The 15,333-nt window shown below is 55.5% G+C and overlaps 1 protein-coding gene across 1 annotated transcript in view; it reads left to right on the top strand.

The window, feature by feature from the left end:
• The window catches only part of TBX3 (T-box transcription factor 3), a 34,334-nt gene extending 22,838 nt beyond the window's left edge, over positions 1–11,496 (top strand). The window contains exons 2-8 of the mRNA XM_059827901.1: positions 7–247; positions 2,109–2,376; positions 3,647–3,793; positions 5,998–6,074; positions 7,428–7,585; positions 9,408–10,111; positions 10,922–11,496. Coding sequence (XP_059683884.1) covers positions 7–247; positions 2,109–2,376; positions 3,647–3,793; positions 5,998–6,074; positions 7,428–7,585; positions 9,408–10,111; positions 10,922–11,368 — 2,042 coding nt within the window. The 3' untranslated portion in view covers positions 11,369–11,496. The remainder of the gene's footprint in view (positions 1–6; positions 248–2,108; positions 2,377–3,646; positions 3,794–5,997; positions 6,075–7,427; positions 7,586–9,407; positions 10,112–10,921) is intronic.
• The last annotated feature ends 3,837 nt before the right edge of the window (positions 11,497–15,333 follow it).

The following is a 15,333-nucleotide window of genomic DNA, read 5'->3' on the forward strand; positions in this document are numbered from 1 at the left end:
GGGCAGCCGCCCTCTCCCTTCCCGGGGCTCTGGCCAAACCCATCATGGATCAGTTAGTGGGGGCTGCAGAGACTGGTATCCCCTTTTCCTCCCTGGGTCACCAGGCAGCAGCCCATCTGAGGCCTTTAAAAACTCTGGAGCCAGAAGAAGAGGTGGAAGATGACCCGAAAGTGCATCTGGAAGCCAAAGAGCTTTGGGAACAATTCCATAAAAGAGGCACGGAGATGGTGATTACCAAATCGGGAAGGTAGGTCTGGGTCGGGGGGTCGTGCCTTTTTGTTGTTGTTGTTGTTCCCCCCCTCCTCTCCCCCACCCCTCCGTCCCTGCACCCCACCCGGCCGCTCCACAGCGAGGTTCTTTCGCTGACAAATTCCTCCGGAAAGCTCCTTTCAGCTGGAATTCCGGGAAGTTTCGGGCAGCTGAAGACCCGAGCCCATCGCGGGCACCGCGCTGCGGGGCGAGGCTGGAGCACTGACCCGCAACCGGCCCGCGCGGGGGGCGAGGGGGTCCCCTCACGCTTCAGTAGCTTAATACTGCCTGGAGAGGACTGGGAGCAGCAAGAAAATAATTTGGGGTTGGAGAAGGAGCTGGCCTGCTTGCAGCCTGGCTAGACGTAGGTTTTTCTTCCTTAGGGAAGAGAAGGGGGGGGGTAAGGGAAGAAATCCTTCGGAGCGGCGTGGAGCTGCGGGAGGGCAGGCGGGCTCGGCTTATCAGCCCCTTCCCTCCTGCCTGCCTCTCCGCCGGCATCGAGGCGTGCGTTTGTGCTGACTAATTGTAGCTGGAAAGGCACAAAAAGGTGACAAAGCCAGGCAGCGGTCCCGCCAGGTCCCTGGCAGTGGCAGGGAAGGGGGTTTTTGCGCTGCCTCTGTGGAACCTTCACGGGGGGGGGGGGATGAGCGAACCCCCACGGCCCGTCCACGCTCCGCGTTTCTGCTTTTTGGAGCTTTACCCATCTGAAATCCCCCTCTGTATTCGCTCCTCGCTGATAGCCGCGCTCTTTTACCACTCCAGCGATTGCTGTGACGGCACGTAGGGAGAAAACCCCCTTCGCAGGCGGGTGTTTTTCCAAGGGACTCTCTTAGAAACCTCCCAAACAATTCGCCTGTAATTTGCCAGGAGAATTACTCGAGGAAGCCACTCCTGAAAAGTCTTCTTAGATGGCCTTCAGCTGCCTTGCTGGAGCTTCACCTACTTGCAGGGCGCCAGTTGCAGGCTACGGGCTCAGGAAAAAATAAACCCAACAAACCTAAGAGCGGCAAGGAGGGGGGAAAAAAAAAATCCCCTCGCCCATTTTACTGCTTTCCCCAAGTTTTCCCTGTTAATGGTGGTGAAAAGTTTTGTGCGCGAAAGCCTCGGCGGGTACTAAGCGCCCCGAACATGTTGCAAAGTCATGTGTTTCCTTTTAAGTTGAGATTGCTGAATGCCAACCGCTCGATATAATAAACAGCAAATTTGTGGCATCCTGTTGCACTTTCGAGCTGGACTTAGGAGCGGAGGGGAGCGGGCTTTGCTCTGCACACCCCCTGCACGAGCGGGTTATCACCGGGAGGCTGGAAAAGCCTGGGAAAAGCCCTGGGAAAAGCCCCGGCAGCCACCCTGCCCCTCACTGTAGGCTTTTTTTTTTTTTCTTCCCCCTCCTTCTCTGCAAAGAGAAAAAACTCCCCGCTCTTCATCGGTGGACCGGCTTCTAATAACGCGGGATACTTCTTTTATCGGGGCGCGCTCTGTTCCCGTTTCTTTGTTCAGCAGGCGAAAAGGAAAATCCAGAGAGCTCTGGGAGCCCCGGCCGGGGCTTTGCTCTTCAGGAATGGCAGAGGGTAGGCGCCTGCTGATTTCTAGGGAACGTGTCCCTCTACCCTCCGCCTCCCATCCCAGGGACCATTTTCTCCTGAAACTTTTAAACGTTTGGGAAACCTTTTCGCTGGGGGCGGGGGGAAGCCCTTTGGCTGGGGGACACACATGCACGCACGAGTTTGCTGCTTCTGAGAGCTGAAGCGATGGCTTGGTGGACGCGCTACCGAGATTCAGGAGCTTATTTAAACGCTGTAATTAATTTTGTTTTCTTTTCGTCTTGTCTTTTATACACCCCCCCCCCTCTCTGCCCGTAGGAGAATGTTTCCTCCATTTAAAGTGAGATGCACTGGACTGGATAAAAAGGCCAAGTACATTTTATTGATGGATATTGTGGCGGCTGATGATTGTAGGTACAAATTCCATAATTCCCGGTGGATGGTAGCCGGCAAAGCTGACCCTGAAATGCCAAAGAGAATGTACATCCACCCGGACAGCCCGGCCACCGGCGAACAATGGATGTCCAAAGTCGTCACCTTTCACAAGCTGAAGCTCACTAACAACATCTCCGACAAGCACGGATTCGTGAGTGCCTTTTCCACCTTCCTTTGCCCCCCCACCCCTTCCCCTCCCCGCCTGCCCGGCCCGAGCGCTGGGCCCCACCGGGGGGGGCCGCCCGGGAGCGCGGCGGCTGCTCGGCCGGAGCCGTGCCCGCAGCCCCGGCGGGCGGGGAGAGGGGGGACAGCGGGGGGCCTGCACCTCGCCGGGTTATCGCAGTCCTCGATTTTTATTTTATTTTTTTTCCCCCCTCCTGAGGTCGGGGTTAAAGGCTCGAGTTTATTCCGTAACCCTTCCCAAAGCCCCATCCGTGCCGTTCCGCGTTAACTTGAGAGAGACGTTTCCAGCGTCGCGCAACTCAGTATTTCTCGGAGCTTGCGGTGACTTCGTGTCTCTCTCTCTATTTTATTTAATAAAGTCGATCACACTTTTTAAGCGTAGGAAAATGAGATGCGTATGTGTATAAAGGGCTTAAAGGCCTAAGTACGCAAACATTTAAATATATATTAATCTGGAGAATGTAAAGCAAGCCGGAGTGAAAATAAACAGGGACCAAAATCAGAGGTCAAGTCGCCCATTCATGTCTATCCACTCCTTTACATTTGCTGGGTGTGCAGAGATAAAAACTTACCCTAAGAGTGAAATCAAACAAACCTACTGATAAGTGCTCTGACGAGCCTTGCCGTTTCCCTCCGTTCCCGGGAAAAGCCTCCGCCGGGGAGCCGGGGCTTGCTGGCGGTGGCCGCGGCCGGGGGATCTCTAATGTGCCGAAGATTGCATTTGCTGGCGGTGATTTGATTAGACGATACATTTTTGCCTTTCGCAGAAGGCCTTAAGTGGATTGGGGCAAGCAATTAGACCTAGCCAAGACTCTCCTGGTGCTGTTGCTGTTGTAGCTGCTGCCGCTTCTTTACTTTAGTTTATTATTATTATTTTATTTTTTTCACGTTGAAATCAAAAGACGTTGCGGCCGGAGCCCAAACAGCTTCTCCCCCCCCGCTCCTAGGAGAGCTCTGCCGGGATTCCCCCCCCCTCCAGCTCCGAGGGGTCCGGCGCAGAGCCTAACCCCGGCGAGCTGGAGCTGTCAGTGCTTTTTGTGGGATGCTGCAAGGCGTGTGCGTGTGTTTGGAGTGTGCTCGGCGGGGAGGAGGAGTGAGGGGAGGAAGGAGAGGGAAGGCAAATTAGGAGGAGAAAGTGCCGATGGCGGGGGGGAAGTGCGAGGCGGGGGTGCTGCTCCAGCTGACCGTCTTCTTTCCCCCCCTCTGCCCTCCCCGCTCCGGCCGCTGCCCCCCCCCAGACCATTTTAAACTCCATGCACAAGTACCAGCCCCGGTTCCACATCGTCCGAGCAAACGATATCCTCAAGCTTCCCTATAGCACGTTCAGGACCTACGTTTTCCCGGAGACTGAATTCATCGCAGTGACCGCATACCAGAATGATAAGGTAAGGAGATTAAGGAAGGATTTGTTTTACGTCTTTTGGCTTTTAAGAGAGCTTTTACTCTGCATTGTTCCCTTAAAAATCACGAAGCCCATCCCGCTCCTCTCTCTCTCCCCCTCTCCTCTCCCGTCTTTCCCCCAAAACCTCCTTGATCCAACTTCGGGAAGGCGCCGGGGGAGGCGGTCGGGCACTCTCCTAATACCGACCTCGGGGAAGGCAATTAAAAGGGAGGGCTGGAGTGGGGGGGGAGGACTGTTTAGGGGGTTTTTTTGTGCTCCCCGGTATGGGGAAAGGGTAGGATGGGGTGGGGATTGCTGCTTTCAGTGTGGATTCAATCTAAGATGCATCAGGGCTAAAAAAAAAAAAGGAAAAAAAAAAAAGAAAAAAAAAATCGGCTCCGTGTGTCGAAAGACAGAGGGGGGAGAGCAACAGGGCTGGAGATTTTGTAATTCTTCCTGGCCTTTGTGCTGTTTTAGCTCCTTTAACAGCAATTGGCAATAAGGCTGGAGCACGCGTCTGGTTCCTATTATTATTATATTATGATTTTTTTTTTTTTGCATCCTGCAGTGTTTTATTATTTTTTGTGGTGCAAAAATATGCTCTGATCAGAGAGGGGTATCTCGCTTGAATTTAGCTGGAAGGTCTGAAAGAGCCAGTGTGAGAAAGTTTTGCAGCGCTGCAGACGCTGCGTTTGGATTTCTGCTGGTTTATTGTCGCTTGCGACCAAGGTGGTATATTTGGAGAGTGGCAAATGGCGAATTTACAATAATTCAGTCAAGTGGAAGGAAACGAAGGAGCCAAAAAAAAAAAGGGGCTTTGATTTTTTTTACCTTTTTTTTTTTTCTGTCTATAACTTGTAACTTCGTGTGCGTCTAAGCGCAGAGGGGCTGGATGTGCAGCGCCCGCCCGCTGCAGCTTCCCCCTGCCTCTCTCTGCCCCTCGCATCCTTCGCGATTAAAAATGAAGGGGTGAAGGGGGGGTTCGCACCCTTCTGCCCTCGGGTTCCGAAAAGCCGCTTCTCCCTCGGGCTCGGGCTATTCGCCTCTCTTTCTGCGGCCGGGCGCTTGCAAGGAAACGGAAAGAAAATGCCTGTACGGAGAGTAGACTTTGCTTTGGGACTTATCAGCAGAGCTGTTGGCCCCGGTCTATCAGCTGGGGCCGGTTGGTTGAAGGACAGAAATGAGCATATTTGTCTGATTGCCATGAAATCGCCTGGAAAGCGGCGGGGAGCCCTCGGCTCCGGTGCTGCGGGAGCCGCCCCCGCCGGCGGGTCACGGCCGGGATCACCTGGATGAAAAGTCCCGCTGGTTTTTAGGGGGGGGGTGTTCCTGCTCTTTCCTCATCCCGCGTGTGCGGCGGGGGGGGGTGTGTGTGTGTAACTCGGGAGCCGGGACGGGTCCTGCCCCGCACTCCGCCGCGGGCGGGGGGTTGCTCCTGGGGGTCCTGCTCTCCTCTCAAATCGGAGGGTTGCGGAGCTTTCAGCCCGGGCTGGGAGCGGGGCGGCGGGCAGACGGCATCCCCGGTCCCGCATCCCCGGTCCCGCATCCCGTTACAGCGAGGGGAACCCCGGCCGGGCTTTGAATCTGCCTCCGCGCATCGTAGGCGCGGGCACGGGGAGTTGCGGGGTGCCCTGCACCCCCCCCCCCCCCCAAACACGGGAGGAAAGAGCCGCTGCCTCCTCCTCAATCCCGAGGAGACCCCCACGCAGTCACCAAAAAACTTACACACACCCCCCAAAAAAAAATAATTACCTGGCTCCTGGCACCCCCAGCGCCCCAACACACACACGGAGCATAATGTGATTATATAAAGGATTTTATTATAGCAAGGGGGTGGGGGTGATTCCTTTGCGGTTGAGTTATGGCATTTAAAGAGTTTTAAGCGCAGGCATAACTGGCACGGGTGGCCTTGCGCCGCTAAATGGATTCCGAGGCGGTGGCAGCAGCGCGGGGCTCTCTCATCGCCACCGCAGCCCGGGCCAGCCCGGCCGGGGGCATCGGGTGCCCACCACCTCCGAACCGGCTCGGGAAACCAGGGAGATTCACCCCAAAACCAGGGACCTTTGCCCCCTGCCCTCTCCTGTTCCTGCCGGGGTCCTGCCCGCATGGGGGGGACTGGGGGGGGGTTTGCTGTTGTTTTTTAACACAAAATCTCCTTATTTCTGCCCCAACCCTCTGCCTATTTTCTTTTTTTTCTCCATCTGATAGATCACTCAATTAAAAATTGACAACAATCCCTTTGCCAAAGGTTTTCGGGACACCGGGAATGGAAGGAGAGAAAAAAGGTGAGTCTGGATAGATATTTATATATATATGTGTGTGTGTGTGTGTGTGTATATATATGTGTGTGTATATATATGTATAGGTGCCTGGTTTGGTTTTCACGTGTCGAGCTCGGAACACGAGCGGAGGTGAAAATCACCTCGCCTGGCCTCCCAAGCACACTTCCCCCCGCCAAAATTCATGAGGATCTTCTCGTTAATAACGCCAAACCGATTGCATGGGAATTCTTTCCTGCTTTCCACGTTTGTTTTTTACGTCGCAGGGGATGGCTGGCCAAGGGGGGGGTGCATTAAGCAAATATCACTGGAGAAAGAAGTTTCCCTTCAAATTTGGAGGGGAATATGACATTATAGTTTGGATTCGGATTGGGAAAGAGGGAGAAGTGAGGGCAGAGCTGATCGCTGGTTGAATCTCCTCTGGCGTTTTCCCGGGGACTGTATCGAAAAGATTGAAGTGTGGAGGAGAAACTTATAAATAAACGGTTTTGACAGAGGTGTCTCGTGAATAATGGACGTAATTAATGATAGAAGAATCTTTATTTTTTTCCAAAAGCAGCAGGACACAGTTTGTGCTCCAGGTAGACAGAGAGACAAGACTCTTTTAATGGGACTCAAGATTTTTATTTTTAATATTGGGGAAAATAGAGAAAGGGATGATTTTTTTTCCTTTGATGGGGGATAGGTCTTAGTTTCGTTACAGCAGACAGGATGTTTTAGCCATTTGCACTCGGGTTTAGATAATGAATAAATCTGTCTGTTCCTCTTTTTTTTTAACCAAAAAGAAAAAAAAAAAAAAAAGGAGGGGGGAAACGTAATGTAAAACAAGAGGCCTTTCTCCCTGCCCAGCACACGCACACGCCAGCTCCTCTTGTCCGTCAGCGTGAAAATAAAGCCAACGCTGGAGCCACAGGACGGAAATGATTTCTAATTTCTCCCTAAATATAAATAGATTTTTACTCCGGGTTAATTGTTGGTGAAAAGATTACATAAAGTGCCTAACAAAATAACCACTTCCTAGCAATCTTAGCAACCATTAAGATGGCTCATATCTCTGGAACATCCTCGCCTTTTAAAAGCTAATCTCCAGGGAATGCTTCCCTCTCCCCTCCGCCCCTGGTCTTTAATATCTGCCCTCGCTGAGGAGCCGCTCACGCTTCCAAGAGCTCTCCTCTCCTCCGCAGCCAAGTCCTGCCTGCCAGAAACGGGCCCCCCTCGAGGGGACCCCGGCCCTTAATTCCCCTGCCCCACTCATCCCCAAAGAGGAGCTGGGGCAGGGGTGGGGGGTCCCGGGGGGGTGCTGGGGGGGTCCCCGGGGGTGCCGGGGTCCGCTCGCCCAGCGGGTGCGTGTGCCCGTAGGAAGCAGCTGACCCTGCAGTCCATGCGGGTGTACGACGAGAGGCAGAAGAAGGAAAATCCCACCTCGGACGAGTCGTCCAACGAGCAGACGGCCTTCAAGTGCTTCGCCCAGTCCTCCTGCCCCGCCGTGCCCGCCGTCGGCACCTCCAGCCTCAAAGGTGAGGGCTGCGGCCCCCGGGTCCCCGCTGGGTCCCCCCGGGGCGAGCCTGGGTGCCCACCCCGCGGGGGGACGGGTCCCGCCTGCACCTCTGGCACCGGCGTTTCTGCCCGCCTTCCATCCTGCTTTCCTTCCTTCCTTCCTCTAGCTTTCCTCCTTTTCTCTGCTGTCTCTCTTTGCTCTCCTCTCTCTTTCCTCTCACTTCTTTACCTTCTTTCTCTCTTTTCTTTTCCCCTCCCTCTCTGTCCTTTGTGCTCTTTTTTGTTCTTTCCTTTTTCTCTCCCCTCTTTCTTTTTCTCTCCCCTCTTTCTTTTTCTCTCCCCTCTTTCTTTTTCTCTCCCCTCTTTCTTTTTCTCTCCCCTCTTTCTTTTTCTCTCCCCTCTTTCTTTTTCTCTCCCCTCTTTCTTTTTCTCTCCCCTCTTTCTTTTTCTCTCCCCTCTTTCTTTTTCTCTCCCCTCTTTCTTTTTCTCTCCCCTCTTTCTTTTTCTCTCCCCTCTTTCTTTTTCTCTCCCCTCTTTCTTTTTCTCTCCCCTCTTTCTTTTTCTCTCCCCTCTTTCTTTTTCTCTCCCCTCTTTCTTTTTCTCTCCCCTCTTTCTTTTTCTCTCCCCTCTTTCTTTTTCTCTCCCCTCTTTCTTTTTCTCTCCCCTCTTTCTTTTTCTCTCCCCTCTTTCTTTTTCTCTCCCCTCTTTCTTTTTCTCTCCCCTCTTTCTTTTTCTCTCCCCTCTTTCTTTTTCTCTCCCCTCTTTCTTTTTCTCTCCCCTCTTTCTTTTTCTCTCCCCTCCCTCTCCCCCCGCTGCACGTTCATTCCTCCCCTCCTTGGTTCAGAAAGGAGCCAGCTCCGAGTCAAGGGAGCAAAGACAGACCACGGGGCAAAAGTTCAAAACTGGAGTCACTCCATTAATATTCCTCTCCGAATCTGTTATTAGAGGAAGGATCTTTCCCCTGGATAGAGTCCCGAACTTTGTTATAGAAAAGTCACCCTCGGTGTCTCTCCGTGCGGGGCTGGGAGCTGTCTGCAGCTCCCTCACGTGTATTAATCCACCCAGGGGCGGGGGGTGCAGGGGGAGGAGGAAACAACCTCTTTTTTGTTGTTGCTTTACTCGTTTGTTTAAAGTCCTGCCGAGCTGAGGGGAGGGGAGCTGGGAGGGGACCCGAAAAGCAAACCAGCGCTTCGCACCTGGGGCGCTGAAATTAGGAGAAGAAGTGCAGAGGAATCCAGCGAAGCCCTGCACGCATCGGGGAGGGGGTGCAGGGGGTGATGGAGGCGGGCGGGGAGGGGTCCGTGTTCGAAGTTTGCCCGTCGGAAGGGCTGAAAAGTTGGGAAAAGTTCTTAGGAGACACATCCCCGAGGCCCCCCAAGCCCTCCGGGAGGAGGCTGCTGCCCCGCTGCCTCTGCCGCGGCCGGGGGGGGCTCCCCGGGGGTCCCGGGCTGCCCCGCTGCCTCTGCCGCGGCCGGGGGGGGCTCCCCGGGGGTCCCGGGCTGCCCCGCTGCCTCTGCCGCGGCCGGGGGGGGTTCCCGGGGGTCCCGGGCTGCCCCGCTGCCTCTGCCGCGGCCGGGGGCCCGCCCGGCGGGGGGGGCTCAGCTCCGGGCCGCCGCTGGGTCTCGCAGCCAGTTTTGCTGCGCTGTGTAGAGCTCGGCTTGGCTTGGACGGGGCGGGCGGTGGGAGCCGGGGGGTGTATGTATTCCTCTAATAATAAAAAGGAAGTATTTGCATGTAAAGCTCTGGCCGGCCAGGGAGCCTCTCTGCCCCCTCTCCCAGCCCGACGGGGGTTTAGGGGCGCGCAGTGCCGGATCCCAGCGCCGGGCTCCCTTTGTCTTGTAGATCTCTGCCCCAGCGAGGGAGACAGCGATGCGGACAGCAAAGACGATCCCTTGCTAGAAGCCAACGAGTCGGGCAAAATCAGCACGACCACCGCCACCACCCCAGCGCCGGCCAGCTCCGCCGCGGCCGCGGGAGACGACCCCCGGGAGAAAGGGGGAAGCCCCTCCAAAAGCCACTTCTTTCCCGGAGACTCGGCGGGGAGCCGGAGCCGAGAGAGAACGGAGAAAGCCCCTCCGGACTCCCGGCACAGCCCGGCTACTATCTCTTCCAGCACCCGGGGGGGAAGCCTGAGCGGCGAGGAACTGAAAAGCCCCCTCAGGGATGGCCCCAAAGTAGATGAGAACCGGCTGCTGGGCAAAGAGCCCTTCGCCCCCCTCACGGTCCAGACCGACAGCACGGCCCACCTGAGCCAGGGACACTTGCAAAACCTCGGCTTCCCCCCTGCCCTGGCCGGCCAGCAGTTCTTCAACCCGCTGGGCAACGGGCACCCGCTGCTGCTGCACCCCGGGCAGTTCGCCATGGGGGGGGCCTTCTCCGGCATGGCCGCGGGGATGGGGCCGCTGCTCGCCACCGTCTCCGGGGCATCCGCCGGTGTCTCGGGACTGGACAACACGGTCATGGCCACGGCGGCGGCCCAGGGACTCTCGGGAGCATCGGCGGCTGCTCTGCCTTTCCATCTGCAGCAGCACGTCCTGGCTTCTCAGGTACCGCACCCCCCCGCAACTCCGGAGCAGGGGGGCTCCGTGCCGGGGGAAGGGGGGCAGCAGGACACCCCCTTCAGCCTCCCCGCTGCGGGGGTCGGTGTCCCCCCCGGCTCTCTCTGCAGCGGCAGGCGCCGGCTTTGGGGCCAAGTCGGAGGTGGGAAAGGCGGGGGGCGAGGGGGGGTGGCCCTGCTTGAACTCCCGGAGCATCTCCACCCGCCCCGCTGTCCTCTCACTCCTCTGCTCCCTGGGACACTGGGCCGGGGCCAGGCCTCTGCCCCCCCCCCCCCCCCCGCCCCCCCGGGGCTTGGCGGCTCCGCCGGGGCAGTCCCAGCGCACAGCTCCGCGGGTGCGGGGGCGCGTCCCAGCCTGCGGAGCGGAGCCGCCGTCGGGCGGGGGAGATGCCCGGGGCTGCCCTGCGAGGGGGGGGCGGCCGTACCTGCGGGGACAGAGCGTCTGCCCCAGCGAAAGAAAATCTCCCCGTGGGGGAGAGCCGCGACGGCCCTTCGGCCCTTATCTCATTTCGCCCCCGTTGGGCCACGACCCCTCCCCAGCGGGAAGGGGGTCCGGCGGGGTGGGGGCCGTGCAGGGCAGAGCCTCGGCAGGGGCTGCCTCGGGGGGGTTTGGCCACGGCACCGGGAGGACGGGTCTTCATCCCCTCCCGCGGGCAGCAGCGGCCTGACCGCTCTCAGCTCTCCCACTGGCGTGTGCGGGGGGGGCGGGGGGCGGCGTGGGGGGGGCCGTGGCGCATCCCCCGGGGGGGAGGCTGTGCAGGCCGGTAACCCTTTCCTTTCTCTCCCCCCCCTCCCGCAGGGCCTGGCCATGTCTCCCTTCGGAAGCCTCTTCCCCTACCCCTACACCTACATGGCGGCGGCGGCCGCCGCCTCCAGCGCCGCCTCCAGCTCGGTGCACCGGCACCCCTTCCTCAACGCCGTGCGGCCGCGGCTCCGCTACAGCCCCTACCCGCTGCCCGTCCCCCTGCCCGACGGCAGCAGCCTCCTCACCACCGCCCTGCCCGGCCTGGCCGCCGGCTCCGGCGAGGGCAAAGCGGGGGGGCTGAATGCCAGCCCCGGTTCCGGGCCCCTGGACTCCGCCTCGGACCTCACCAGCCGCTCGTCCACCCTCTCCTCCGGCTCCGTCTCCCTCTCCCCCAAACTGGGCGCGGAGAAGGAGGCGGCCACCAGCGAACTGCAAAACATCCAGCGCCTGGTCAGTGGGCTCGACCCCAAGCAGGACAGATCCCGCAGCGGCTCCCCGTAACCCCCCCGGCCTCCGGGAGCTCATTTCAAATCCGTCTCGCAGTGCACTTTGTTTGAAAGAAACCACATCCTCCACCCGCGAGTTGGTTGTGTTGTTTGTTTTTTTTTTACCCCCCTCTTTTAGTTGGGTTTTTTCTTCCCCTTTCTAGGTTGTTTTTGTTTTTTGTTTTTTTTTTTTTATTTTATTTTTTAAATATAAAATCCCCCGGCGCTGTATGCGCGCTTATCAGCAAAAAGGTATCTGGTGAAGCGAGGGGGGGGCGAGGGTAGGGGAGAGGGTCGGGGATGGGGGAGCGGAGCCGAGGTGGAGAGCTGGGCCGGAGGCTGCTCGCAGGGAGCCGGTCACCGGCGGGATGGGGGCAGCCTCCTTTCTGTCTTTTTATTTTTTAAACTGTGTAAAAACAAACAAACAAACAAAAACCCAGAAAAAAAAAAAAAAGAAAAAAAACACCTAAAAGCGAAAATAAAACAAAAAAAAAATCAAACAAACGTATGAATAAAAATGAAGTAAGAGAAGTGATTTTTTTTCTTTCCGAAAGAGAAGTGTGTAAGTAACGCGCATATCGTTTCTTCAACAGTTGTTTCCTGGGCGGGTTGTTAACGACAACCCCCTTAGTCCATATTAAGGGAAGCTGTGTGTGTTTAAAATATTCTTGTGATGTCTGAGAGCCAGGCGGTGGCTTTTTTTGCATGTTCCATAGTAGTCTGCTTCTTTTGGGGGGGTTATTTTTTTATTTCGGTGGGGTTTTGTTGTTTATTTTTAATGCTCGTTTCAAATCCCAGGGAAAAAAAAATAATTAATAATAATAAAACCAAAAGTAAGACCCTCGTCCCTCTACCTTAAACATCCTCCCTGTAGCAACAACAATAAGAAGTGTAGTTGGAAAGAAAAAAAAAAAGTGAATTTATTTTATCTAAAAACCTCTGTAGCTTGACTGTAGGTTTATCACAGCTTTCCCTCTTTAATTGTATATGCAATAACAAGGTTTAAACATACGGAGAAGAAGAAAAGAGCGGACACTATTATTAAAACAAAGTATTTATGTAATTATTTGATAACTCTTGTAAATACGTGGAATATGAATACTCGAAATTAAACTTTAATTTATTGACATTGTACATATCTCTGTAAATACGACTGCAGCCGTCTTTTTTTTTTCCTTCTGTTTTTATTTTTAGTCGTTTTCATTTCAAGTTCGTAATTCCTTTAAACATACACCCCGACCCAGAGGAGAAATCCCCCCCATTTCTGAGGGCTCGCTTTTTAAATCGGAGTCCACCCCAGAAAAACCTGACCTCGTCCTTTTGTCAAGGAGCCGAACGCAAAAGGCAAAGCAGAAACAATCAAAATTCATCAAAGACCTTTAAAAAAAAGAGAGAGAAAGAAAACCCAATGTGCCATGGTAGCTTTTAATCCTCGATTTCTTCAGTGTTCAAAGCGCTACTTTCCATAGAAAGTGTCAGCAACAAAAAAGTTATATACGTTAAGACGCGACAACAGGCTTCTCCAGGGGCTTGAGAGGAAAAAGATGAAGATTCTAGGGTTTTCTTCGCTTTGTATTATTTTTTCCCTATGTCCTTGGTGTGTCAAAAACCCGACCCCACGATGGAGTTTTACTACTGTGCTTATTGTTGTCTTTGTTTGAGTGAGTGCATATTTTCTTGGCTTGAAAGTCAGGTGCTCAGAGCTGGTTCAAAGGAAAAAAAAAATATGAAGGTATATTTTGTGTTATATAAATGTTGAGAAGTTCTTGACTTTTTTTTTTCTGTAATTTTTTTTTTTTCCCTTTTAAAAGTCACTGAAGTTTCAATAAATTTTTATTGAAATGTCTTGGGCGTACTGTGAAATGCCTTCACCCCAACCCTCCCCAAAAGCGCCTGGGAGGATGGAGGGGTTGAAAGATATATATCCCTCCTCTGCCTTTCTCCCCCCCCTCCCCGTCCCCTTCCCGATATTAAGCTATTTCCCCGGGAAGGAGCTAGCAGGAACCAGTCGGGATGGTGTCCTTTGAATCCTTGGTGGGGAAGGACGGGTTTTAAGCAAAGCTGTTCCATGTACCTTTTCCCTCTTCATCCCTCTGCCTTTTGAAGGCGATCCAGAGGCTGGGAAGTCACCTCCTGGAATGGAACGGTATTAAGTGGCGGTTGAAAAGTTAATGAGGAAGGCTCAGCTCTGCTTTTATCTGTCATAAATTAATAACGCAAAAGTGAAGAATTAGAGAATAGACCGGTTAAATTTTAATGCGGAGCCCTCCTCCGAAGTTTCCAGGTGAAGCGCTGGGGAGTTGATGGGGTTGCTGGGCTCGTTTTCCCTCCCGCCCGGGCAGAGGAATTGGCTTTTCCAGTTAGTTATCACCTGGAGATACACGGTGGGGTGGGTGGGTTTGGGGTTTTTTGTGTCCCCCCCCCTCCTTGGAATCGCCCCTTCTCGCCTTTGGGCTGATGTTACGTTGAGATTAAGGTGGGTAATGGCTGAGAGGGGGAGAGGCACCCAGGCTGGACCAGTGGCCCGGCCCGGCCCTTCGCCGCTCCCTGAGCACATCACTCAGCGGAACATCCCTGCTTCTCCCTGGGAAAGAGAGGGGGTGTCCCCCCCCACCCCCCCAGACAGCGAGTGGCCCGTTTCATCCTCCGCCAGTAATAAATACTATGGGGATGTCCTTCCCGGCTGTGTCCTGTGCTCTGCCGACCCCTCGGCCGCTCCTGCGCCGCCGAGATAAGGAGAGCTTCAGGGGGGGACAGTGGCGATAAAGCTTCCCCCCCCCCCCAATTTTTTAACAAATCCCCAGCGCCCCCCCCCGCACATCAAACCCGGCTCAGGTCCCCTTCATGGCGGGTCGGGACCCTTCCCATTTCAGCTTGGGGGGGGTGGGTGTGTTTTAAATCCCGGGTGCTTGCAGCGGGGGAAAGGCTTGGGCTGAGCGGGGGGGGGGGTGTGGGGGTGTGTGGGGGGTTCTCTCCCTCTTCCCCCACCCTCCCATGGCCCGAGGTGATGGCTGCTGGAAGTGTCACCGCAGCTGATGCTCCTCTGAGCTGGCCTGGGCGAGGTGGGGCCTCTGGGGACAGAGGGGGCGTCGGGCTTGGCCGAAGAAATTACCCCCCCACCCCACCCCACGAACCAGCCGTCGGGCTGCAGCCCCACAAGCCCGTTTCCACCCGCATCCTCCGCACGGGTGGGAGCTGGGGCTGCTCCGGGGGTGGGGGGGGGGCCGTTTACCGGTCCTCGGGGGGGGGGGGGTACCCGGCGTCGGGGTGGGGGGGAAGTAGAGCGGCGGGGCCGGCCGCTGCCAGACCCCCCCCCGGGCTGGAAACCCATCCTTGGCTACGGCGTTCAGCTTTCTCCTCTGCTCTGAGCTCTGGCCTTAGAGGCAGCGCGGAGGCACCTTCCAGCGCGTTGCAGCCCCCCCCCCGCCCTTATTTATTTGCCTACGGAAACGATGGAGGAACCTCTATTTTTTTTTTTTCCTCCTCCCTAGCTGCTGGTCCCCCAAATCTCTTTTATAGAGGGAGGGCGGTTATGGTCTGTGCGTGGGGGAAGATTTTCGTAGTTAGCGAGGAAATTCGCTGCTGATGTTCAGAGGAAAGCAAGCACCCCCCAGCCCACCCCCACACCCCCCCCATGCTGCCGGCCCAGGAGTCCGGTAAGCCCCTGGGCTCCGCAAAACGGGAGGTCACGACTTATTTATTTGTGTGGGGTTCTTTTGTTTTTTGTTTGGGTTTTTGTTTTTTTTTTTTTTTTTTTAAGGCTGAGGGTGCAACCTGATTGATTTAACCCCCCTCCCTCCACGGGCCTAATGCTGACCTCCCCCTCCCCATGCCCTTGCATGAAATCCGTGTACCGCAGGTGTAACTCTGACTTGCAAATGGCTTTATCTCTTGTGTATCTTATTTGTATATAGTAACGTTAATGAGTAACTCTTGTGGCGCTTGTGGAAGGAGGTAAACAGCGAGCAATCTCTCTGGATT

Source organism: Gavia stellata, chromosome 21 (genome assembly GCF_030936135.1).
Source record: "Gavia stellata isolate bGavSte3 chromosome 21, bGavSte3.hap2, whole genome shotgun sequence".
Classification (NCBI taxonomy): Eukaryota; Metazoa; Chordata; class Aves; order Gaviiformes; family Gaviidae; genus Gavia; species Gavia stellata.